Genomic DNA, 27,768 nt, shown 5'->3' with positions numbered 1-27,768 from the left:
CAATTTGTCCACTAACCTTTTGCTTTAGACTTTTAACCTTACACAAAAGTCAGAAAGGAATATGGGAGCTTCTTCAGTAGCAGCGATATTATGATGTGAGCAGACCATGATGAGGAGTATATGAGAAGATGATGCTATGCATGGTTATCCAGACAGGGACTGTATCATGACTCTTTGGAGACTTGAGGCTAGGAACTGTATTTCTTCTCTACAAAAGATGCTGTCTTCTTGCCTGAATTTTTGGGAGCAGAAAGGAAGTGTTTTACGCTTTGGTGTATATTCCAGAAAATATGGTAAATACATAAATTTGTATTTACTTACACTTTATATTTAGTAGTTTAGCCTGGTCTTTATAAGCCTTTCATAAGATTTTATGGAGATTGTACTACAACATGTGAAGTTTGTTACTTCATACATAAATAGAAAGTAAATCTAATTTAAAAAATTTTCTGTAGCCCGAAGTGCATAGTTAACCTGTACAGCTCAGTCAAACTTTGCATTTTTTAGAATAGATTCTACAATTTTAAAAAACAAAAGACATTTAGCTCTCTCTTGTTACTTACCTCTGCTAGATTGTGGTTCATTGCTAATGGAACTGCAGAGAAGTGGTGATGAGCGAGATCTAAGATGGCAGAAAAAATGGTTAAAATTAATTGTTATGCATATAGGATCAGCTGAGGTGTTGCTTCAGAGAGATTTTAATTGCTTGACTGCTTTAATTTAGTTTCAGTTGATTTTCCCCTGGTTTAATGGAGAGTTCTGCTGAGTGTTAGTTGCAATCAAAGTTATTTATTGGAGGAAGAACTTGAGGTCCAAATGAGCCTTAACTATTTTATAGCTACGACTAATCAGCTTTTTAAAAAGCATCCTGTTTTCCTAGTGTTTTCCTCTTCCTGCTTTTGCAGTATCATGCAAGACTGCTCTTGAGTCATTTCAGTTCATGCCGGTGACAGTAACATGAACTGTTGAGATGTTCTTTACCAGAGGTCTTCACCTTTGACCTTAATCAGATGTACCCCATAGGGAGATTGTTTAAATCCCACTCATCTTTACTAAGTGGGAGATAAGATCTCAATTCGTTGCCTTCTTCCCCCATTTGGAAAATGACACAAAATTGTACTTCCTTGTACTGTTACAGATTTCAGAAATTAGTCACATAATATCTGTAATCCATCTAATGTTCTGTATAGAAATAATAATATTGAAAGTTAGATGATGTTGAAATAGTAAACGAAGGACTTCTTGTGCAAAGTGTTACATAGTCCCAGGAAAATACCAGTGTTCAGTTTTTTCAATTAGCACAGCGTTAGCATAGACTTTGAATTATTATTCATTCAAAAGCATATTGACTCTTTACAGAGCTCAATATACTTCATTAAGATCACTGAACCTGTTACTCATAGGGTGAAAAGGTCTTAGGGGGATGGTTCTCTAACCTGTATGGATGGTTTTCTGAAGACTGGCTCAGATACTTTGCTGATTTGAACTGGAGAAGTGATATGCTTTGGTGCAGATACCCATGATTGCCGACCTAATGGCTGATGCAAAGAAAAACAAGCTCTTTCTTTAGTTAGATTTGTATGTGAAGATTTCATCAGCAAGAAACAAAGCAAATTACCTGTCAGTGCCAGCCACAAAGTCATTCAAAACTAACAAGCTTTTTTTCTCTTAGTGCAGTCTAGTTGCCCAAACTCTCATCACTAATGCAATGAAGTATATTCAGTGTTTTAGAGAAATATGAAAGGAAATGCTTTAATATTTAGAGAAATACTAAGGGAGAAAGTCTTACAGGAATTTGGGCATGATGGACATATTCAGTTTCTGCCTGTACATTGGCCATGGAAGGGGTTTTGTCAAATAGACTGAATTAATTTTAACTAGCTTGAGTTAAACTTGGGGAAAAAAATTCTTCGAGGAAAAAACAATCACAGCCACACAGTTTGGAACATCTAAATGAATTATTTTTTTTTTAACCTATGAGCTCTGCAGCTGCTGTTTTTGGTACAGTATACGCCTTTAATTTGAAGACCATTTTCTTAAGCTGAAGAGGACTTTTTCTATATCACTCATTTGGGAATCCAAACAGTGTTCTGGAGCATGTTTGTTTTTAATTGCCTCAGTGATTTGCCTTCCAATTTATCTTCTACAGAATTTGAAAGTGCAGTGCATTCTCCTCTTGAAAATATCTAAAGCTTTACTTAACATAATTCTTCTTTTATGTAATTTATTCTTATGCATTGATTCTTAAAGCTGTTTGGTTTGGTGGGGATTTTTTGTTTGTGTCGTGTCCCCCCCACCTGAAAGCTATCCTGTCTTCAGAACGTAATCACCGTTTTTAGATTTCTTCTATTTTTCTATATTCTAAGCAGCACTGAAAACAACTTGCATGTGGAATTTTAATCCGCCTTCCTCAGAAGTGTAGACTCTTACTGGCCTAATAATTGCATGCCTGCATACTAGCAGTTAGCTTGGTTAACCTTTTTTGGTTTTCTGCGATTGATATGTTTTTCACTTCCATATTCCGTCTTAGCTCTTCTTTTTTTTTTTTTTTTTTTCCCTACTGGTGTGTTCGTTCCCATAATATTATTTTCATATCTTCTGAGTATGTAAAGTTTCTCCCACCAAGCCTTTTGTTTTACTTACGTTCAGGCTATTTGTTTTCATGTGAGGAAAATTCTGATCAGCGTTAGTAACTGCATTGGAACTAACTATCTTTCCAATAACTGTTAATGGAAAAGACATATAGTAATGTTATTCTTTTCTTTTTAATAAGAATTTTCTATAATTTGCTTTCCTCTTGATTTTCTGCCTTTCTGTGTATGACTTATATTTTGTTAATCTGTCTTCCAGGATAATAATTACATTCTGAGCAGATTGCTCGTATCTTCATCTGTAATTTTTTTTTCTATCTGGTTTTAATTATGTAAGACCATTTGATTTATAAATAACTATTTCAAGATCTATGTATTTATCAAACCAAATCAGAAGAAAACAAATACATTCTTTGTTTGATAAGAGCGGATGTAGTTTAAAGTTTGAGGGTCTTTTGAAAAACTGTGAAGAATGTACAGATAAAAAACTTTTTAAAAAGGAAAAAATGTCTTATAAAACTTCTAGGTCCAAGGTGAAACTTAAGTGGTTTGAGTTAAAGCATTTGGAATCTTTGAAGTTAAAGACTGGAGATAGCAAGGTATTTATCTGAATTTTGCATTGCATGGTAGAGTTCAGTAGGAATTCACAAGGGGGAAAAAAATGTCTAGAGCAGAATCTTGGAATTTCTTTTTATGATCCCATCTGAAATCTTCCCATTTGTGTGACTGGATGCTCTTTCTTATGCTTTCAGTTAACAGCTGCTTTTGATAGTTGGTAAATGTCAAAATTTATAATGTAGCATTCTTTTTTTTCTGTGTTGTATTTTGTCATTCCTTTTCTTTCCCAATGTGATGTGTGAAATATGTCTGCTGTAATCTTTGACTTTGAGGGAATTTTCAAGTTTGTCATTTTGATGAGCTGATCTGCAAACACTTTGGGGGAATTTTCAAGTTTTGAAAGATACAACAATACTTTAAAAAATTTTGTGCAAAATTCCACAGGGTATTTTTTTCCATCACTTTGGACAGGCCCTTAGAAGGGAATAACTGAAATAGGTGTGTGATTCAAATACAATACAACTTTATGTACAGGATCTGCTGATTCAGAAAAACAGTCTTTTCACATTGGTTTGCTTTGTACATTAGTTGTGTCTCCAGCTGTGCTTATATTCTCCATGGGTGCTCTTCCTGTAATGCAAAAACTGAAGCAAGGGAGAGCATGTAGATAATGTCACCTTGTTCATCAGTAATTAATCGTATGGACTGAAGGGATTCTTTTCTCCTGTTGATAACCTTGAGGAAGGAAGGGACTGGATGGCTGAATGACTTAAGCGAATAATTTCTAAATCTCAGTGCTGCTTGGATTATGTGTCAATACTAAATTGATAAGATTTGTAGTATGTTAATTACTAGCTCATTTCCAGGAAGTTTGTTGCTACTTTTAATTTTTTACCCTTTTGAAGAATGCCTTTTTATATTGTTAGCCTGACCAGTGGTTTAATCTGGGAAAATGCAGGATTAGTCTGGAAAGCTTGTGAGCTTTGCATTTCAGTAAAAACAAACTTGTTATGCCATAAGTAAGAGATTCTGTTGTCAAGTACTCTACTGTGTCTTTACAACTGTGTGTTGATTATAACCTGAAAGGGGTTATATAGATGTATCGGTGGTAACTCTTTGTATCTGAATGGATCTGTTGGCTAGTTTCTCAGCCAGGAGTGATCGTATGTCATAACTTGCTAGTATTTGCTGCTGCTATTTTCCTCTCATGAACATGCTGCACAGCTGACTTGAAAGCAGTCATGCCAAATGTGGCATGATGTTATAACTGTTATGTTCTGTTCCTTGCTTTTATTCTCCTTAACCAGTGTCTATTTCCCTACGCTTCTCCCTGACCTCAATTAGGAGTTCTGGTTCCTTAGCCCAGTTAATACTCATTCATAGTCAGTTCTTCTGTCTCCTTTTCTAATTTAGTTTTCCTCAAATTTTGCATATATTGGCCAGCAGCAGGATTTTTGCTTAGTAATTCAGAACATCTACTCTCCCTCTTCTCTTAGGCATGTTTATGGGTCATTTCAATTTTGAATTGGTTGATTTTTAATTCATTCAGACAGTAAATGGGAATAGTTCCTGTTCATTGTTAATAGATTTTAACCTATATCCACCCCCCCACCCCACCCCACCCCCGTAGGAATTATAATTCAGATGTAATTCCCCAATTGGTAATTTCTCCTATCAAAAAAAGGGCTACCCTTTTTATCCAGAAATACTGAAAAATATACTTTCATAGTTGCTTCAACCCATTTGCTGCATGTCAAATAAAAATTAATTTTTATGGTTTTGTTTGTTTCTTAGTCTGGTAAAATGCTTTACGTGTTAAAGTTTCTGTTTGTTTTTTTTTTGCATTTAGGGATTATTTCAGTAACAGAGAAGCTGAAGAATTGTTATAAATTATTAAGTTGTGTCAATTTTTTTGGCAGTTCCTTCCATAGTTATGGTTTTACTTATGTTGGATGTGACTTCTTGTATTCTGGTTTAAATAATTTTAACTCTGTTCAGATGCTGGGAGTAGGTAGCTTATTTAGAAGTTTTTCTGCCAAACAAGGACGGAAAGTTTCTCTGGATTTCTCCATCTGTTTGCGTGTACAAATTTTTTCAATATCTGGCAGGTGATTCAACCTTCATTGAGTCCCATGTGCTCAACAGAAAAAGACTATAACTAACTTCTGCTGAAAGAGGGCAAAGAGAAAACAATAATGAAAGTTTACTTCCTGACATAATCTTGTACCACCATATGTACAAAGTGCATCTTGACAGCACTTTCCAGCTATTTCTTATCTATCTATTCTCTTTACGTAATCTATTCTGCTTTAGATATTTTTTTTACTGTATTATACAAGCATCTAAGTTTAATTACCGTATAGGTAATGTTGTTTGGTGTCATAAAAGAGATGAAAACCATCTTGCTTTAAGATCAGTTACTTTTTAGTAACTTAAGCTTAATTTAACACTTCTGAAAATGTGTTTTCTATCACCAGTAAGATGATTTGGAATTCTGTGCTCTGCTGATGAATTCCATTGCAGCAGTATTTGTATGATGATTGTGAAGTATGTTATAGCTTTCCAAGGTAGCCTTTTTGTGCAGCCTTATGTTACAAAGGTAGATATTGCAATATATTACAAAAATAAGCATTATAATATAGTCACTAGATGTACAACATTAAGCCTGGTCTGTACTTGTAGCAGTAATGTATTCTGGTGCTTTTTTTGTATTTTAAGTGTGGTAAGAATAGGCTTAATTATTAAGAAGAGACTTAATATATTTACACTATCTTAAATGCCGATAACATTAAATGTTGTGCAAGAGAGTTTTGCAATCCAGTAGAAGCACAGGAGATGGGACAGGCAGAGAAGCTTAGTGGAGTTTGACAGATCAGACTTTTAATGTTTGAATTGATTCACTCCTTGATTTTCAGCACATTGTATTAGAATAATATTAGAATGGTCAGTGGCTTGCTGAATCAGAACGTAAAGAAATTTTCCATGATTGCAGGCTGGGAAATGCAGCTACATAAATACCTTTAATAATTTGTGTGATACAGCAGCATTGTATATAAATAATTTTATTAGAAATTTTGACTTAGTAGTAACAGGTAAAAAGATTAGAAAAAAGGGGGAAAAAAGATAAAAATTATTTGTGGGGGGAAAAAACCCTCCCTGAACCCCAGTAATTAAATTAGTTGTTTATTATGGATCATTTAACTTCTCAGTAGTCAGGAAAATATCCACATTACCTTTCCAAAAGAACATTCCCATCCATTTCTAAGTTGCTTTGAATTGCTCTTGGCAATATAAGATCCTTACAAAATCTGTTTTGCAGATGTGGAATCCACCATTTAAAAAGTTAAATTTAAACTTGTGTATGTGGAGCCTTTTTCATGGAAGTTTTCTTTGAAATTTGTGAAAGAGAAAAAATATTTATGTGGCTGTGTGTATCATTCAGTATATTATAATTTGATGTGGTAAAAGAACATTATATGTTAGAGCAATAGTTAAAAAAATAATAAATCCCTATATGTTGCTTTTACTAAAGAATAAACTTTCACTAAACATAGTTTGTTTTCAGGTGGGAAAAAAACCTCATTCGGGAAATGTTTTCCTTTTGTTTTCAGTGGAGTTCAAAAATATCTTGGTTATACTTGTCAACAGACAAATATTAGTATTATACTTCTGCTAAATGCTGCAACACAAAGCGTAAGACAATGTTGTTCTTTTATCCTACACTTATTTAGGCCGAGGGAGATACTCTTAGTGAGAGGCTTTTATGAATGAAATGAGTGTCCTGGAACTGATCTATTTGATCCAGGGGTAAAACTTATTATTCATTTCAACACAAACAACATTAGATTTGAGCCAGAGTAGGTTAGGAAGTGAAAATGGGACTTCTGTAATGCCATCTCAGTTATTTTTTTGGTATGTCTGATGAGGAGGAAGAATCACTAAATAGTACAGAATATTCCATAGAAAACCAGAGGCGTAATTCCAAATTGTGTTCTCTGAGTTGACTGTAATATGGTGACTTGAGGGTCAATAGCAGAAGGGAAGAGAAAATACAGAAGGAGCCTTAGTTAGTGTTTGTTTGTCATATTGCCAGTTTAAAGACTTAGTCCCTGAAGGTAAATTGTTTGGGTTTCTGTGCGTCTTTTCTTGTTTATCCCCTTTTCCTTCTGGCTAGAAGAGGAGGAGTTAAATATTCAGAAGTGTTAGGTGTTCTGAGGGAAAGGGACTGGAAAAAGGCTTCAAGTAGGTTTCAAGTGTAAATAGTAGATGGGGAAGCATCAAAGTGCCTGCTGAAGGACGACACAGGGTGCTCAGATAGTTATTGATGGAGCATGGAGGGTGAAAGGGGAATGTCAGAACAAATTAGTCTGTCATACGCAGACTGTGTGATGAAGGCTTTTAGAATGGGGGATTAAAAGTATCTCTCTGAGGTTCTTCAGCGATCCCTATGTTTCTAGTCCATCACTGATCTGAAGGAAGATAAAAAACATACATAGTTTATTGATAACTCCTAATGTTTTGTTTGGTGGTTATTCAGGTAGAAACATGGGCTGACTGATTCACGTGTTAAGCTGAAGTTTTGTTCGTAGTATTATGAGATGTGTTTGCAATACGATGGCCATTTTTTAATAAAAATTGGAAATGTTTCCTTAAAGAATAAAAATACGTAAAAGATCTGACATGAAAGAAGAGATTAAAGAACTCAGTTGAACTTAGCTGAAGAGTTATGGGCTCTCTGGGAATGATTGATCAGTTTGTAAGTAATATATGGATGATTTCTTCTAAAATTTTTATTTTAGTAGAAAAGTTTTATAGTTAGAACCAATAGCAGCAAGGCAACACTAAACACATTCAGTGTGGGGACGTTAAGCATGTGCTATAGGCTATGTGGGTGTTTTTAATAGGGCATGTAACTCATGTGAGGGAGTGTGGCCAACTGCAGCAGAAGCAGCAGCTCGGGAAACTTGGATTTTTCATCTGACCTGCTGGTATTATAGTTGATTTAGCACTCACATATCTTTTTTATATGTTGTAAGAGATAGAACTGTATGTGTTACTTCTTATTCATAATACCTTTCAACCTTAAAGAAAGAAAGTTTGAATATGCTCTGTACTGTTGTGAAGTAATTGAGGTTTTGGCAGGACATCGAGCCCTAAAAAGAGGAGACTGAAGGCTTTAGAAGAGTCTTTCTTTGCGAGCAGAAGTGAAGAATTAGGATGGTGAAGGATTCTTAGAGATTGTTTATGGAATTGCAGCTGAGATGCTTGTAAGATATCCTAGATAAAAGGTAAATAGGGGGAGGCAGGCTTTAAACTTCACTGCACATAACCATGTTACTAGGTATTCCATCAGAGAAGTGGGTATGCCAAGGCAGTCCTGGGAAACTTGCAGTGTAAGAGAGGAAGTAGCTTTCCAGCAGGAGATGATCATCACAAGATGAGGAAGAGAATCTGGAGGTACAGGATATTAAAATGAACTTCTGGGAGGATTGAGTATTATGAGGGAAAGGGACCGGAAAAAGACTCAAGTTTTAAGTAAATACCAGAATGGGAGAAAGTGTCAATGTGCCTGTTGAAAGGTAGGAGACTGAGATAGTTATCTGAGATGAGGAATCTTAGAATCACATAATGGGTGAGGATGGAAGTGGCCTCTGAAGATCCTCTAATCCAACCATCCTATTCAAAGAAGGATCACCTAGGCACCTAGCATACAGCCATGTCCAGACAGGTTTTGAATAAACTCCAAGAAAGGTAACATCATAACCTTGCTGGGCAACTTGTTCTGTATAGCAGCATGGATTTATTTGAGTAACTCCAGAAATGTATCGTAGTCTAATGTTTCATTTAAAATGGAAAAAAACCAAACAAACAAACACAAACCCAGGCATGGGAACGTTTGAATGTCTTATGCTAGAGCTCTAAACATAGCAATGAAGTGATGCATCTTGATACGACATTTGAAGACTTCTAAAGGTTAGACTAATCTTGACTTTATTCTGGACAACTGGAGATTCATTCTTCTTCAGTTACTGATTTCTCATTAATGTCATTACATGTGCGATTAAATATAACTGCTATGAGCTATTTCCAGCTCATTTTCTTGTCTGTTTTGTCCTAGAATTATGTATATGTCAGCTCTGTAGCCTGTCGGGTCTTTTAGCAATGATGGAAGTTCCTAATGTTATGCCATGGTGTCTTGTTTTGTTCTGGAGAAATGGCAGCCTTTGTTAAAGTAGTATTTGCTTTGCTAGAGACCAGTGAATTACGTGCTGTTGGATCATAGGCAATGTTTGTATAGTCTAAACAAATGAGGTTGTCTTGAGAACTTAGTGATATTTTTCTTTCTGAATTAATGATCTTCCTTCCTTTGCCAAATCCTGAAACTCTTCTCTGCATTAGATGCCAGAAGAGTTTTGAATTTTTATCTGGAAAGAGCTCAACATTAAATGGACAAAAAACATTTGTATCTAAGACAGTTTAAAGAGTCCACCTGTATCTCGGTGTTTTAGTTCTCTCTCATTTGGATGTTTTTGTGTGTCTAAGAAACATTGAAGGTCCAGGCAGATATTCTTTTTCCATTAAAAAGAGAAAGGATGTATTTATTTTGCTGATAATGTGGGGAAAAACTCAACTTGAAAAAACAGTATTACATAAACGAGTCTTTGTAAAGTATTTGAAGAACAGTTTTACAGCAGAACTCTTAAGAGCTTCAGGAATAGTGCAAGAGAACTACAAAAATATTGCAATTTTTAAATATGCCTTTTTAAAATGAAGTCTGAAGAATAGCCAGCCAGTCTGCAATACTGCTAGTTAAAAGCAGGTTTCTCAGTTGTTGTCATGTCAGAACAATTAAGACAATCTGTTTAGTTAATGAATTTGTATAAGCATTCATTTTGGTTTCCTCTTTATTTAAACCTCTTTCCAGAACTGTGAGGACGTGGGATGTTAACAATGAAAAAAAGCACAAAAGTGTATTTAAACCACGATCGATTCAAGGTAAACGGGTGATTCCTACGACTTGCACATACAGCAGAGATGGTAAACTTATTGCAGCTGGCTGTCAAGATGGCTCCATCCAGATCTGGGATAGGAATATGAGTGTAAGTCACATATTTGATAACAGTATATGCTTCTAATATATCAAGTGCTGAATGTCGAAGCTGATAATATCTGTTACTTTTATATTTACATTTTATCCTCCTCTCTACCACCCTGCAAAAAAACCCCACTACATAACTCATAGGCAAAATTCTTCTGCCTCTACAACTGGTCATTCAGTATGCTGCTATTCACTTCAAAACACTGAGGAAACTCTTGGCAGTATCTTTAAAAAAAAAAAAAAAAAAAAAAAAAAAGGCCACATACCTGTATTTGGAATATTATTCCTTTAAGATGTGATGCTTGTGAAAAAAGCCATAGTTTCTTGCTCGTTCTTCTGTAATTAAAAATGTATACTTCCCTATTTTATTTGAGATATTGAATATATTAAGCAGTAACTCATAAAACTTCATACTGAAATCAGTTGTTCATCTAGATAATAGGCAGAGGAGAACAGCATCCAAGTGGATGAAGATAAGGGTAATGGATGCACATTAGATGCCAAATGTTGTTACATTGTCCAATGTGTAAAAATTAACACTGAAGCAAATTGGAACGATTTCTGTAATGGCAGTGTGGTCAGAAGGGGTCAGAATGGGAACTATTTCAGGTTCTTTAAAATTGTGAAATATACTTAAAATTTCTTCTGTTCATATTGAACTTAAAATTGAATTTCCAGTAGTTATGAATATAACTGACAAAGAATATGTACAGTTCTTGATCTTACTTTATAATTCGAAGCTTAGAGCAATCAGTGCTTACTGTTGCTTTGTTTAGTATAGTTTACAAGCCAGTCCGCTTCAAGGTTTGCTTTTGCAATGTTAAGTGCAAATTCACCAGGCAAAGCTTTACTGCTTTTGGTATTAATCATCCTAATAATCGTCCGTATCTAGTTTATGGAACCATAGAATAGGTTGGCTTGGAAGGGACCTTTATATAAGCAGGTACATCTTTAGCTGGATCACATTGCTCAGAGCCCTGTCCAACCTGACCTTCAATGTTTCCAGGGAAGGGACTTCTACTACCTCTTTGTGCAACCTGTTTGTTATATAGCCACCCTCATTGTAAAAAATTTCTTCCTTATATCCAGTCTAAATCTACCCTCCTTTTCTTTGAAACCATCACTCCTTGTCCTGTTGCTACAGGCTGTGCTAAAAAGATTGCCCTCATCTTTCTTATAGGCCCCCTTTAAGTACTGAAAATCTTCTTTATGCCCATAAATCTGCTTTATGCCAAAGAATTGATGCCCAGTCCCTTTCACTTCAATGGGATAAATACGTATAGGAGGAGAAAATGAGATTAGGATCAACTTTTTTGGAAGTGAGGGAGCTTCTGCCACCCTTTAAGTAAGAGTACAGAGGAAATGGGGCAGGGGGTGGGCAGGATCCTTTGAATCAAAGTGATGTCACAAATCTCTGGAAGCTGTGCAATTCCAATAGGATGGCTTTGGGGAAGTAATACTGAACTAATACAAGTTATGTTAGTGTGTTGAACTTCATCTTTCAAAACATTTAATTTTAAAATGAAAACAGGCAATTCAGATAACTTTGCATGAAGAATAAAATTTGATTACTAGAGGCAAGAGGAAATGTATAGATGTAAAAGAAGAGGAAGGCCTGCTGATCATATTCAAAGTACAGCCTGTATTTTGGGATTGTCATCTATTTTTATTTCTGTTTTTATTTCCACTATAAACCCAGTAAAACTTCCTAATGGCATGAAGCTTGAGAATTCATCCTAAGTGTAAACTTGTTCTAACAGAATAATAAATTTTTCAGAGACTGGCTTTCATCACCTGTGTATATTGTTTATTTTAACATATACAGTATTGAAATATTAAGCTTTCTGGTGTAGTTTTAACAATAGTTCTCTTGGTAGTCTGCTTTTTCATGTGCTTTTCCTTTTGAACTTTTGTGTGTCTATAAGATGACATATTGCAATGCTGATTGAGTGCAGTTTAAGGTGATTATGAATAATTTAAAGATATATCCTGTGCATCTTGTGCAATTTCCAACTGGTGACCCCTGTGTAACAATGCAAGACTGAAGTGATTTCCTAGTGGAAATGTAGTTGGTAGTGTCCTTGGATTTGTGTTTTTAAAGCCTAAAGAATTTTTGTCTTTGCTTTTGTTGGTGTCATTAAGAAATGTGCAAGATTTTTCTGTAAAGGAGCAGTGTGAATTTTTTTTTAGTGACATTTTTATGTAAAACTGCTGGTACCCTCTGGAAATCTCTGCATATAGTTAAATCAGGTGTTTCGAAAGGTAACTTGGTGAAGTAATTAAAAAAAAAAAAAGCCTTCATCTTACATTTCGGGGGTGGGGGAGGGAGGGAAAAGAAAAGAAAAATAATTGAAAAGGAACATGTGTTCAAAGTAGCTTTTAGAAAGAGGAGGATGGGATTGACTCCTGCACTGGAGTGATGAAAACACTTACTGGCCTGACAGGATGCAGAGATGCTTGCAAAGGTGAATAAGAAAATAGTAAGTCATGATGAAGTGGTGCAGTTTTGGGGGCATGAACTGTAGGTGACACAGGAAAATAGGTAAAGCTGTGGAGAATCAGGACAGGAGGGTTAAGCTGCTTGAAAAAATATATGATAGCAATAGGAACTTCTGATTTTTGAAGAAAACCCTTTTAATTCCCATCCAGCAAATATCATTTGACTTTGTTGAAACAAGTGTAGAGCTATATAGACAGATTTTGCTGTACTACAGTACAGCTCTGTTTCAAGTCAAAATTAAGACAGTGTTTGTGTTTACCTTGAGGATTTAAGTTCTCTATTGTGTCTGTAACAAAAATCGCTAGTGTTTGAAAACACTATAGTTGCTATAATTTCTTATACTTTATCAGTTGTGAATGATTCTGGCATCATTATTTGGATTTGACATGTATGCAGGAGAAGGACAGATTCAGGAAGGTGTTTAAAGGTAACTAACTTAGCTGACTATACTGTCATGCCAGAGCTGATCCGATAAAGGCCTGTTTTGACTGTCTGAATTAATTTTTGCGTTTAAGGGAAAATATACATGGCATTTCAACCCTGCTGTTGAATGCCTATGCCATTGTTCCTGCATATGACAGTAACATCACAAGCTAAATGCGGGAAGGTGTTCCTACCAGACATTATGGCTCACGCTAGTTACTATCCTTGTGCCTGTGAATGTCTGTCACATTCATTTTTGTGTTAAACACAGAGACCAGTTCAGAGAGAGTGAAGTTTCTCTTTGCTTCAGTAAAAGCACAAAGTTCCCTGCTTTCACACAGAAGGGTGATGAAAACAGTAGTACCAAGGGCAGAAGTGGATACCCTGATAGGAAGGAGGGTGTGATAATGCCCTTTCCTAGAGCAAAAGCAGCTCTCGTTAGAGGCAGACACACTGTTGCAGTGCTGGTCAGAAGGCACTCTTCCTCTGGGGTTCACAAAGACCATATGACTTTAAAGGGTGGCAGAAGCTCCCTCACGAAGCTCACTGAAACCTTCCTTGCCACTGTAGCCACAGTTTCTGACTGCTAGTTAGAGATTTATTATCCTCTGCTCTACACATGACTTGCTAACTTTACGCCTGACTGCAGGAATCCTACTGATGTATCTGTCAAAGCAAAGGGCAAACAAATTAAAAATCAACGTGTTGGGTGGTGGCGTCCCCGTTGCCGCTGTGGCGTCACTTGTGTTTGCTGCTCAGTAGTGTAGAACTTGGTCCAGAATGGTTGATTAAATAATTATTTGATTTTTTTTTTTATTTAGAGAAAACCATGATCTTTTCTATCCCATTTTATCATCCCTGTTGAAGTCAAAGTAGCTGTTTGTTGTAATTGAAGAGTCATGAGTGTTTTTTCCAAGGCATTTGGAGCCACCTCAGTATCTGCTTTTTTTAAATTATGTTGTTGTGCCTAGGGAGTGATTTTGATGTGTGATCAATTCCCTTCTTTAGTTCTGACGAGTAATGCACACCATGAGTGTTTCATTCAGTTTTCTGCTTCCACTGGTTTTTTGGTGCAATTCCAAATCTCCCAGCTGTATGTAGTGAGAGTAAAAACACTTTTGGAACTTTTGTAGGAAGACTTTTTTTTTGTCTTTATGACACTGACATTGGTTACTTGCTAATGCTGAAGTTAGCCAAATGCATTCCGGCTCTGCCTTGCCTTTCTGCAAACTTCCTCAGAATGATCATGATCCATTATAATCACCTGCCTCAGGAGATTTTTTCGTTTTGTCATAAATCTGTGTTATTTTCTCATGTATGTTATTTTGTCAGTGCATGCTTTTTCCTTAAGGTTCATGTACATGTGCATTTACAGTGCACATTAGCAGAATGATCTGTCAGTGTGTTTGAAATATTATGAACACTGTCAACTTGGCTTAAAATAACAGCTTCAAAGGGCATAAAAAATAACTTCCTTCAAACTTCCAATGAATAGTGGAAACCATAGTGTGAAACAGTCAATCATAACATAACACATTAGAACTTTCTCAATTTAAATGTTCTAAGATTTGGAGAAGTGTCTGGCAAATATGGAGAATTGGAGAGCATTAGTGGCCAAAATAAGACAGAACCTTGAAAATTACTCACAGGGCAGTGCAGTAAACCCACTAGATTTATGTGCAGTTCAAACAGATTGAGATTCCTCATCTTGTCTGTGCTTGCCAATTCAGAGCTTTTAGCAAGACCAGTAGGAATACGTACTGCTGAACAAGCTGATCTGTGGAACCAGTCTTTAGTATCAAGAATGAAGTGTGTCTTACAATCAGTAAACCTCTGTGTGACCAGTTTTTCCTGTGTAGAATTGGGGGTATCTCATTCATAGAGATATAGAAAGACTGAAGACTTTTGTAAAGACTGTTAGCACACTTGTTGGGTAGGTTAAAAATGTAGTAAGAGTTAATGTTAATAGAAATCTCTTAAATGAACAAAAAAGCTCCCTTCAGTTTCCACACTAAACAGGAAAGGATTGAGAAGTTTTTCATTGATTACAAATAGGATTTATTAGGGTGAAAAAGCTAAACTTCTTAGTTAGCCTTTCTTAGTCTTTCCAACCACCTGATGAGGCCTCCTGTTATGTGACTTTTCCCTCCAGCTTTTCCTGGGTACATTCAGCCCAGGACTGCGTAAACAACTTATCTGTGTATGGCAGACTGAATCATGTTTCTCGGTTTCACACATCACACGTTTTATAGTATATCATTGCAGCTGTGCAAGAAAAATATTAATAAGGATGTAGGGGAGGCAGAGATTTTAATGAGTCTTTAAATGCCTTTAAGAAAACAGATTGTACACCCAGAATCTTGTCTGATTTTTCTTCTCGCTATACTAAATTGGGTCTGTTTGAGTAATTTTTATAAGCTTTTAGCTCTCTAATGGCTTCACTGTAAGTACTAAAGAATTAGCTTTGACAGATATATCTGTAATAGGTTTATCCTTTTGTGTAGTGTAAATCTGATCAGGAAAGATGCAGTGTTTTATGATTTTCAGCATAATTTAATTCTCATTAAACACAAATTGATTGAGTGCTCTGGGAAAGATTTTTGTACCAGTGATTAACTTCTATTTTTTGCTTTCTTGTTTCATAAAAGACCTAGTGGTATGTTTAACTCCATTCTTCAGCTATTTCCTTCTAAAAAGTAATGCAACAGCATTGCTGAACCACTGCGTTGCTAGTGTTTTCTTTTCACCTAGTTTTAAAACCTTACTTTGATGTTAAATTACTAGAATAATTGATGTGTTTTGATCAGTTTTAAATTACTTAGTTAAAGCTCAAAGTTATTTTACAGAACATAAAATGCACAATAATAATGAAATCCAACACTATGCTAATATACTGCCCACATGAATATCCCCAAAAGTGTTGTGATCAAGTGATAATTCCAATAGTGTGTTTTCCACACTCCCTTAAGCCACCCTATCCTCAAAATTTAAGGGGAAGAAAAGTGGGATGTTGCAGTATGCACTGAAGTTAAGCACTGAAGTTAAGCAGATCTAAGCTCTGTGCGTTTTAATTACAAATACTCATGTTAAAAGTATTTTCCAAATAATTGCATGATTCATAGATGTAAGATAAATACATTTCTATATTTAGTGATTGTTTGCTTTGAAAGGGTTTTTAAGCTTCAGTTTTGTGGTGTGCATATGAAGTTTTAAGGTAGAGTTTTCAGAGATGAGAAGTTTTACAAGCATTAGAGCCATTTTGCAGAAATACTGCACAACTAAGGACACAGATTTAGATTATGCAAAAAGATCATGTAAGATGGTTTTGGGTTTTTTTTCCTGAATAGGGTGACCCTTTTGTTTTGGAATGGAAATCCAAGCCCAGATCTTACTTGGAAATTTTTCTGTAAACTTTTTTTCTTGCTGTTCTTGCTGCATTTTACAGCTGATGCTGCCAAGACAGGGTAATGAAAACTAATAGTAAGATGTGAGACTTGCTGTAAATGTTTTCTCCATTAATTGGAAGGTCCTTTGGAGGGGTTTTATACCCATTCTTTGGGAAGATGAGATTGTTGGATCTTTGCACAGTTACAGGATGCTTTTTGTGTCTGCTGACATGTAGAAGACATCGATCTCAGTAATAAATTCTTCAAATGTATGTCTTTAGTCTGTCTTCTCTAAAGCTTTACTAGTGTACATGTGCCTTTTTAGATACAGTTTCTATCAGGGTAAGATCATAGCATTTCTTTGGCATCTGGTCTATCACAGCATTCCAGGATTATGCTCTTTTCACACTAGGTAGATTATTTTGGCCATGGAATATTTGCTCGTCTATTTGGATGTTTTGTTTTGGTTTTGTTTATATAGAATTTGGGTTTTATGTTTGTCTTCACAGCATTAAAAATTATTCCAGTGAAATGTCAGTATTTAATAGAAACAATTTACAATGACTGTTCTTAAATTTGCTGAATATCACTACTGCAGCTAAATAGCAGGCAAATCTTCCAATTTCCCCCAAGTACGTAAAATGCTTCATGCTTTGAAGAGGGCAGTCTGGCTACATCTGGAAATTTCTTGTGTAAATACAAGATGAAGGATATCCAAATATACTATATTCCCCTTTCAAACTTAAGGTAAGTTTTCCATATCCATAATATCCCACCCTTTCATTCCATATGTATATGTGCCAGACCTCTGCTCCAGAAACTGGAAATCACACGCAAGCTTGCCAGCAGCAAATATTAACAGATTCATATATTATTCCTTTTTGTATATGTCTGGTTTAGCCAGTACATCACTATCTATACCCTGAAGCTAGCTGCAGTAAAGAATCTGACAATCATATGCTAAGATAAAATGTGCCCTGCTGTATTTCTAAGTGCATTTCTCTCTTATGTAATAAACAGTTTATAGTTAAGACCTATCTAAATGTTTGCACTATCTAATAAAGTGATGAAAGGCAATTCTAAATCTTGAAGTCTGTCATACCCCGATGAAAATAGCATAAAGGATTTAACTTTGGATTCATGTATGGTTAAAGGAAAAAGGCTTATCCCACAAGGTTTATGTATCTTCCTTTGATTTACTATCTAGCAAAATAACAATGGAGCTTACAGAAATAATTTTAAAATGACAATATGAGAAGAAAAGAGTATGCATTATAGGAACATGATTCACTTTATTAATATTGTAGTGTTATTAATGTAACCTGAATAATTTACAGAAATAGATAAAATAATGAAAGAGAAATCAAAAGAGTCTTCTTGAGCTAGCTTTGTAATTTTAGAGGAAATTTTCCTTTTATTCAGAAGCAAAAAGTTAAAAGTACAGATACTACATTCCATTCTAAGAAAAGGTAAGCTCCAAAGTGGTTTGGCTTATCAGAAAAATGGCTTTTAGATACTATAGTATATGCATTGCTTAAGCAAGCTGAACACTTTATTGGTCTAGAGCCTGATGGGGTTTGTAAATTACAAGAAGAATTTTGTGCTTTGTGTGTATATTAGGAAGCTAGGTTTGTCTCCAAGTGTTTCTTACTGTGGTTCACAGTATGTGACTATTTCTTGAAGCTAGTGAGGAGATCAACAGCAGGTTTATAACATGAATTTGTAAAAGCAATGAAGAGTATATTTCTGTACAACTCCTGGTCATTAAGTTTGTTTTATTAGAGACGCCTAAAACTCCTCTATTTTAAAATATGAAAGGAAAGCTCTTAAAGCTTGATAAGTGGATTTATTTAAGAACAAAAAAGGTAGGAAATAGTGACTTCTGATCTATGGAACATATTAGTGAAGATTAGGTACTTTAAGTCTGCATATGCTTCCTATCTCTTGGGTTAATTTATGGGCCCTTTGCCCCCTTCCAGCTTCATATTTGGATGTATCTCTTGCAGGCTTCACTTTTCTCATAAATTCGTAACCTTTAGAACGGTTTCATTTTGGGGTGTTCATAAAGAATAATGTGAAGTGAATTTTACAAAATAATATGCTAAGAGCTAGCTGGGTTTTGGTTTTAGATTTGAGTTTTTTTAGAAAAGGAAACGAGAAGGTTTTTTTAAATGAAATTGTCATTTCAGACAATACAAAGTCTCAAAACTAAAATAACTATTTGTGATTTTTAAACTTTAGAAATGTGTTGTGGTATTTTCTGACTTGATTCTTCTCATTACTATAGTAGAGTAAATTTTTTTTTTGTTATTGTTTCTGCTCTCATTTTAAATATTACCAAATGTACTAGTTTTCTAGTGGTTTAATGTAGAAGATGGGTAAAAAATTCTTCCCATTTAAGAGTGGATACTGGCCTAGGAAACCAGTAGTTTATTGTTCTGTGGTGCTTGTGTGTAACCTTTTTCATAACTTTAATTTAGAAAAAAATAAACTTATTAAAGAGAAACAGACAGAAAAGTATTTTACGTTTTTTATAGTTCAGTTGAATGAGTGCTTTATTTTGACATGTGCTCAGTTTTATGACATTAAGAAATACACATACAAAAATATTCCACATGAATCTGTCAGAAATTGAGAAGCTAGAGAAGAGAAATTATAGTGAAGAATAGCTTTTGTCTGTAACTTTAGGTTACATACACTTGACTCAGAGGAAGTCTGATAAAGAACAAGCTATTTCTCCATAGAGAATGATTGCTTCATGGCTGCATCTATTAAAAGGGGCACTTCTGTGAGGATAAAAGTTTTAAATGTCCTTAAATAGTTGGCCGTAATACACTACACACTTCCCTCGGTTTCTAAAGAACATCTTGTAAGTTAACTTTAATTAAAAAAAGTTTGCATGGCGTTTGTAGAAAACTCATAGTAAGATTATAAACCAAAGAAGTTATTTTTGTATCCATGATTATCAATGAAAAGATAAACTGTGTAGCTACACTGTCTCTTGGCAGCAGGTACAGAACTAAAGCAATCATATGAAATGAAAAGTATTTGTAATAATATTACATTTTTTGTAAGACAGCCTTCAGTGAGCTACTTTCTTTCAACTCTAGGTATAAATCTCATAATTAAAACCTAATGGAGTATACGTGAGGCTTTCTTTATCAAAGTAAAACTTCTTCCAGTGCAAAATATTTTAAAATAAAGGGTTTTTTTCATGATCTTCCTATTTCCTGAAGTTTGTTTTCAACAGATGTTACTGCTAAACAGTTAGCAGAGACGGTGGTGAAATAGGTGGAGCATTGTCCAGCTGTGTTTTAATGTATGACTGCAGTGATACTACACAGACTGAAACCAGATACATCCTTGGAACAGCTGCCTTCCTCGAACCAAGTTCTAAATTTCTCATGAGATAGAGAACTAGATTTGGAGTTGGATATGACTACTTATATGTTTCACACATTATGCGTAAATACATATACAGTGTGTCTCTGTGTGCCTAAGTATGCCCACAGATTTAGAATTAAATTCTACTTTAATAGAATTCCTGAATGTGTATAAACATTCTAAGCTCTAGTAATTTAGCCAAGGTACTCTTACATAGATCAACATATGTAACTTTCATTTGGATTAAGCAATGTGTATGGTTTAAAAACATGCCTCTGTAGCTACTATTTCACTTTTTACCATGTATATGTATCAAGATTTGACTTGTGACTGTTTTGTGCTCAAAGCAGTCACCTGTAATCAGCTTAATTTATATTTAATTTTCATTTTATTAAGGTTGGGATAGGCCAAATTAGAAAGTACTGTGCTAGTTCACATACAAAGAGTGAAATATTCTGAAAAAATCCAGATCACTGTATGATCACGGACCATGTTTTCATGGACACTAAGAGCTCCTGATGAGTGTAGCTGCTGTGAACAGCAGATACTCTGGTAAGAGCATATAAATGGCACTGTATCCTAGCTCCCTAGCCTGTTTCGTTGTCCTCACCAGTATGCAGGTCTCTGGTCTGATTTGGAGAGCAGATTGAGCCTGATACCTGTAAGAAAACTTTGTCTTGTTGAGGTCACCAGAGTATACTGCTGTGACCTGTACAGAGGCTGTTTCACCAAGGCTTGCAAAAGCACAACTAGCACAGGTAGTGTGTTCCTGCCCTGGTAATGGGAGAACTGGCTTATATTTAAGACCACCTTCAAGAGGCCAAGTATATTTTCAGAAGTAGGGACACCTGTTTTAGTCAGCAGCAAGCATTGCATTGCCAACCATTGGCTTGTCACTTGTCACAAATGTGCAAATGCCTGGTTGATTTTTATATTTGATGTGTGAAAGTGTGGTGCCAAACTGACAAGGGTGTAGGAATGTTTTCTGTACTCCAGACAGGTCACTGTTATTTCTTGGGTATTGCATTGAGGTAGGAGGGCAAGGCAGGGCTGCACTAACGTGTGCTGCTGTGTGTCTGCGTGTATAAAATAAACTCAGTTTTGATTATTCTCCTTTTGAAACAAATATGGTAGTGTCAGAAAATGAGTCCTTTGGTGTCAAGTTGGTGAGGGGTTTTTACCGGCAAATAAAAGCAATGCAGTGTGCAAACTCAATTGCTACTTGTCTGCTTTTTTTGATCATTTTGAAATGATAGTTTGCTGTGTGTCCATATGCAATATGGAAAAGGGAGTGGTGCTTTTGTTGGTTTTGACTTTGTTTTTCTTTATGTGAGAAAAACACAAGGTGTGCTTGAGGATTAAGTGAATGATCTGCAATTGCTGTTATTGGAAGAATATATGTTTAAGTTATTGGTAAAATACAGATGTTAAAGACTACAAAATGAGGTGACAGTGGACCCTAAAAGTAAAGAAGTATTATCAAGGAAACAAAGAGGGAAGAAACGTCAAAGTACTAATACTGGCAACAGGTTATTGATTAGATTTATTATACTGTGCTTTACAATATGTGACAGAAAGGCAATGACACACTGTGGTGCATATAACCACATTTTTCTCGATGATAAATGGTTAGAAGGGGTTAGATCTTCTAGGGAAATTGAGGAGAATATGGTATCCAGATAAGAAAATCAGAAACAGCTTTCATCAGGTTGAATTTAAGTTGCCAGTTAAACATGAACAAAGTGATGTCAAGATGAACTAAGACGTTCAGCAGACGGAGTGCAACGTAGCTTTTCCTGGAAGGCATGGAAATATTGGTAGTCATGGTTGTGAGTAAGGTTTTTTTGAAAATACGTTGTAGAGTGAGAAATTCAGTGACCAAGGGGATTGAGTAATAGTGAATAGCCAGTAAAACTGAAAGAGAGAGAATCATGCACTAGAGGGAACAGTGAAGGGAGCCAATATATTGAAGGTGTACAGAAGAAGCTGGACTTCATAAAACAATGAAGAAGGAGCATAGAAAACAGGCAATTTTACAAAGTTGATGAGAATGAGGATGGTGAAGCATTGCTGGATTTGTCAGGGATAAATCTGTTGAGACTCGGGAAGGAATTTAAGTGGGATTGACAAGGAATGAGGATGGAGGAGGAGGCAGTATTGGATGAGAAGGCCGAAGTGTGAAGTAGAGTAATGGAGAGAGAGAGAAAAAGAACCTTGGAGCTATTTGGTGAAAAGTGGATGATGCAGATGAGATTTCTGAGATATGACTTTCACAAACAGTGATTCATGTATCTCCCTGTGCTCTGTTGATGGAGAAGAAATAGGAAGTTGCCAGGCGTGAATGAAACTGGAAGGCTAGGATAAGAAAACGGAAGTAATCCTTTTGTTGTATGGAGAAGAATTTTAGGGATGCTAGTATGAAAGAGAATTGTAGTCAGGAGAGGAAAAGAGGGTTTTGAAGCAACGTTAACGGTAGAGGCTGATTGTGGAGCAAAAAATTCTGTAATGATTCTGTATTCCTCAGAGACAAATTGGTATAGAAATACTGCAGACCGTTTGAGGGAGTCTTGGATATTTATTAGGACATTTTTACATTACCATAGCTTTAATACTAAGATTATTATTTATATTAAATGAGACAGAAGGGATTAATTGATTTAAGGATATTAATTCCAAACAGAGGAATTCTATCTTCTCATATTTGAACAGTAGTTTGTTTTTAATATCTATTAAAAAAGAAAACTAATTTTAAAAGCAATCCATGTTTGAAATATATTCAGGAATCTCACTGTAGAACAGCAAGCCACATTTTTCTAAAAGATAGTACAAGTTTTTTCGCTCTACCTAATGCTTAGGTACTTGATTGCTGCTATGTAGGCTGGCTTAGAAACTTGATATGACAAGGTGTTGTGCAGATTGATAAATACACAGGGTATTTTAGAATAGAAACGTTCATTTTCAAATTATTTCAATATTTATCATTAGAAATGAAATCCAAGTACACCAGAGCCTCATCTTGCAGAAGCAGTGATATCTTGGTTTTAAATTTATTTTACAAAGTTGTCTTTAATCATGAAAGTTTTTTGGGGGGTTTTAAAGTTGATGCTACCACAAAACCTGAGCTGCCAGAGTTATTTAAGACTATGTTGTTTCTGAGCTAAATGCTAGATGAATTCCGATACACCATTCAGTTGCAATTTGTTGTATTTGAGCAAAACCACATTTTGCAAAAGAGCTTTCAACGACTGCATATTGTACACATGGAAACAGTGATTAACACTGTGATATTTTACATGTAAAACCAGTAAATTTGTTATTTCGGGTTTACAGGTTCTAAAGCTAAGTGGGAATTTATTTCTTCTCCCTGTGGAACACTGTGTTCAGTTAGTATAAACTACTTGCAGAAATATTTTTTGAAAATGTTTTCCACTTTGATTTTTTGCTTACAAACGTGTAGGGTTTTTTAGTTATTTGCTTATTTAGCTAGTCAATTATATAAAAATCTTGTCATTAAAAAAGCAATTTTCAAAGAAGCAATCATGAAACTGAGATAGGAATATTGCTTGAGAAGAAAATGAAGTTTGCTGGAGTTACATTTTTCTTTTTTTCAACCCCCACCCCCACCACCCCCCAGTCATGGTTTAACCCCAGCTGGCAACTAAGCACCACACAGCTGCTCACTCACTCCCCCCACTCTGTGGGATGGGGGGGAGAATTGAAAAAAAAAGTAAAACTTGTGGGTTGAGATAAAGACAGTTTAATACGACAGAAAAGGAAGAAAATATTAATACTAATTTTTTAAAAATCAAGAAATTACAATAACAAGAACAACAACAATAAAAAATAATTAGAATACACAAAACAAGTGATGCACAGTGCAATTGCTCACCACTCGCCAACCGATGCCCAGTCAGTTCCCGAGCAGCGATCCACCCCTCCAAGTCAACTCCCCCCAGTTTATATACTGGGCATGACGTCATATTGTATGGAATATCCTTTTGGCCAGTTTGTGTCAGCTGTCCTGGCTGTGTCCCCTCCCAGCTTCTTGTGCCCCTCCAGCCTCCTTGCTGTCAGGGCATGAGAAGCTAAAAAATCATTGACTTAGTATAAACGCTACTTAGCAACAACTGAAAACATCAGTGTGTTGTCAGCGTTATTCTCACACTAAATCGAAAACATAACGCTGTACTAGCTACTAGGAAGGAAATTAACCCTATCCCAGCCAAAACTGGGATGCCCAACCAGCTTCTTTCCTTTATGTTGTACTTGTACATTAAGTCTGGGGCCTAATCCTGAAGTTGCTGAACTCATTAGGTAAAATTCTGAGTTACAGATAACTGAAATTGAGGGCATTTAGCAGTTCTGTCTTGTGGATTAATAATGTATCTTTGGTTATTGAAAAAAAAAAAAGTGTATCCCCCCCACCATCCATAAGTGCCCAGCTGACCTGCAACAAAAGAAAAGGAGTTTCCTTAAACTTCTCAAAAACAACTACGCTCAACAACTTACTTTGCTAAATGATGATGGAATTTCTTGTTTTGTTTTTTTTAAAGGCTTTTAAAAAAATTTCAAATATATACGGTCCTCGAAAGTCAATGTTAAGTATATCAAGCTAATGATCTCAGCCGCCATATACAACATTATTTATAAACCACTGAGGCTCTGAGTTAAGAATGCTCATTTTATCACTGAAGTACTTCATGTGATAGAATACCACTTACCCTTTTAACTGAGGCATTCTTCCTTCTTCACCCTTCCACCCAAATAAATAAAAGCAAATCCATGTTTAATAAAAATTATTTTAATTAATAAGCAGAGAAAATATGGCATAATGGATTGCAGTACCTTTTTACTGGAAAAATCAAATATCGTAGAAGAAATAGTAGCTCACTATATGTTACAAGAAGTTTAGTGAAAGTGACTACTCATTTTTTAGAGAAATACACCCATCTTTTTGGAATGTATATTTTAGCTATTTTTTTCAACAAGTAAATAAATTTATTATACACCCATCCTTGATAACTTGCTGCAACTGAACCTTTTTTGGCTCAAATGTTACTGAATCAAAAAAATGAGCTTTATGTGAATTTCTGTATATTTTCAGTTATATTTCACTGTATTCACACTGTACCTGTATAAGATCACTAAAATGGGTCTTAAGCTTTAGGAGCGCTGAAGGCTGAAAGCATATGAGAAATTATATTGAGTTATGGTAGGAATAACTTCGTGATAGTTGCTTTTTAAAGACAGCTTTGTAGCTTCTTTATATTTTTTCTATTTTTATTTTTGCTTGTTTATTGCCAATAGGCAAAAGACTACTTTTAATTGATATGAAACATCTGGTGTTGGCATAGGTGAGTTTGAAACAACATGTGGACTTTCAGTGAGGTTCTAGTGTATCTTCACTAAATTTTTAATAACATTTTTACAGAATAATGGTGATGAGATTTGATTCTTTTCTGGAAGGCAAAGGAACCTTCAACAGCTGGGCAAGTCTAAGTGATTAATTTGTTTTTCAAAGAGGCAAAGGAGGGGTTTGGGATTTTTTAGCTTTACAGAAGCCATATTTATGGTAGTAAAAAGGAGAAAAATCGTAAATTTGCTAGGATAGCATGAGATGGGTTAGATAAGTTATGGAAAGATACAAAGGAATGTTTCTTTTACATCCTGGTACGTTTTTCTCGTGAAGTGTAGAAGATCCCCAAAGGAAGCCAACTGAATAGTTTCCAAAAGCAATTTTTATTAGTAATATTTATTGGTTTTGTGGCCAAGATAGACTATTTTCCCAAATGCAAAGTTTGACAGTATAGCTAAACATTCAACTGGGGTTTAATTTTCAAACCATTAGGCAAATATTTAGCAATGCTGTTAAGAAGCCATCTTTCTAAAACAGTTTCCTGAAATCTTTCTTGAGAAATTAACTTGAACAAGAAGAAACTGTTTCTTTGGTCAGCAATATTCTTAGAAATTGAATGTTCTAAGCAGGAAGGACTTTCTTATCACTCTACAGTGGTTCAGAGACATCTCTTAAGCAAGCCTGCTTGCTACCTTGTTTTGTCTAAAACCACATATAGACAAATATATTGGGTGCCTTGCCTTGTTGCTGGTGTAAATGTTAGAGATTTTTTTTTTTTGATAGAAATCAACTTTTTGTATCAATTACAGTTAACAAAATGCTAAATCGTTTTTAACCTTGACTGGCTAAACTTCTGGATGGCTTCTCTTCTAAGAGCGCGATTTTCCGTAACAGCCCAACATTTTCCAACTTAGCATTTCACACTTGTGTTTTTATTTTATCTTTTCTATTTTTCTATTTCTTCTGGATATGTAGGTTTTTCATCACAATGCAGTTGCTCAAGAAAAACTCCAGAATATAAAAAAAAAAAAAAGCCAAAGAAGCCAAGTCTTTTACCTGTTTAGTAATTGCAAATAACTAGGAACTTTTTTCTATGAAATAAATGTGAGAGATTATTGAAAGGTATTGAACTACTGCTGGGTGTGAGAGATAAGGAAACTGCAAAGATTTTCCTCTCCTAAAATTATCATCCCTCCACCCAGAAAAAGGCTTTAGTTGCCACAGATGAGAAAATAATGGACATGCAGGACAGTTGAATACAATTACTGGTGAGGTGTTCTGGTTATGGCAAATGCAGTTAGGTTACTGTAGTCATAATTGGTTAATTAGGCTTGAGAGGAAAGGAGGAGTGTTTCAGGTCTGTTAATGATACACATAGATGTCACAGAGTTAGAAAATCATGGAGAAGAGCAAATCATGTAACAGCGTAATCATTTGAACACTAAACCCTCAAATTTCACAAGTTAATCTTGTTTTGCATCAGTATGGTCATTACTGAAACAGCGTCCGTTTCTACACCATGGGAAGTGGTATTGAAGAGCTGTCACATAAATTGAAAGCCTAGGGATCATGTTTACAGAGACTTAAGGAAAGCATCTGGTATAGTCTGCAACCGCCTACTCAGGGAAAAAATTGAGATATTCCTGAATTCAGCTGGCATATGTAGACCTGATAATTTGTAAGTGATATACTAAACCCAGAAAGTACAGTTACGTTTCTTTTCTGGATTGTAATTGAGAGCAAATCAAATATGCTTCTTTCAATAGAGATGACCAAGGCGGGGGGAGGGGGGATGGGGAAATAGCCATTTGGAGCATGTTACTCATGCCCTGGGAACCTGGCTGTCTTGTCAGCTGTGATCACAGCTCTGAGATTGCTGTCTATCTCTGATGGATCACTTTCAACAAAGACCTGGGCAGCTTTGCTCAGTTCTGGCTAAACAGAAGGTTTATGGGTTGGTTGTTTTCTTCTTGCAGCTTTATAGCTCATGCCTTTGTCACCTTGAGACCAGCCTGTGATAATGTGTTATCTTGGAAGGCTTTGATGTTTATTAAAAATATCTTTTTTTGCAGTTGAATATTATCAGTCTCAGCTAATTTATTTTGCTGAAAGTACTTTAGTTGGGTGAAATCACTCGTTTAAATCTCAAGCAGCTATACATGCCTTGGGACTTGTCTGTGGCATCTCTGCCTAGCTAGTCTTGCCCTTCTGCCTCACGTTTGAAACCAATATAAATCCCGATTTCCAGCTCTCTCAAGGAGCATTGGAAACATTCCTTGGTGTGAAAGAGAGGGAGCAGCTGGTAAGCGAGCATGGGAGGTGTCTCTAGAGATGAGCTTCCCTGCTCAGAATACACCTTCCTTGTGCTGGAGCAAGCTAGAATAGATTGCACATTGCTAGTGGCACACTCTGTATTGGATAGAGTTCCTTTTTCTGTAGATTGGATTGTAGTTGCATGGTGGACTATGTTC

The 27,768-nt window shown here is 35.6% G+C and overlaps 1 protein-coding gene across 2 annotated transcripts in view; it reads left to right on the top strand.

The window, feature by feature from the left end:
* Positions 1-27,768, top strand: part of WDR70 (WD repeat domain 70) — a 141,745-nt gene that overhangs the window by 71,239 nt on the left and 42,738 nt on the right. For both annotated transcript variants that reach the window (XM_086479321.1, XM_086479322.1), the window contains one exon: positions 10,075-10,249. In XM_086479321.1, the coding sequence (XP_086335447.1) occupies positions 10,075-10,249 (175 nt within the window). The remainder of the gene's footprint in view (positions 1-10,074; positions 10,250-27,768) is intronic.

The sequence above is a fragment of the Leptosomus discolor genome, chromosome Z (assembly GCF_034619465.1).
Source record: "Leptosomus discolor isolate bLepDis1 chromosome Z, bLepDis1.hap2, whole genome shotgun sequence".
In the NCBI taxonomy this organism is placed as follows: Eukaryota; Metazoa; Chordata; class Aves; order Leptosomiformes; family Leptosomidae; genus Leptosomus; species Leptosomus discolor.
Note: the sequence above shows the minus strand (reverse complement) of the source record. Positions and strands in the feature narration are given on the sequence as shown.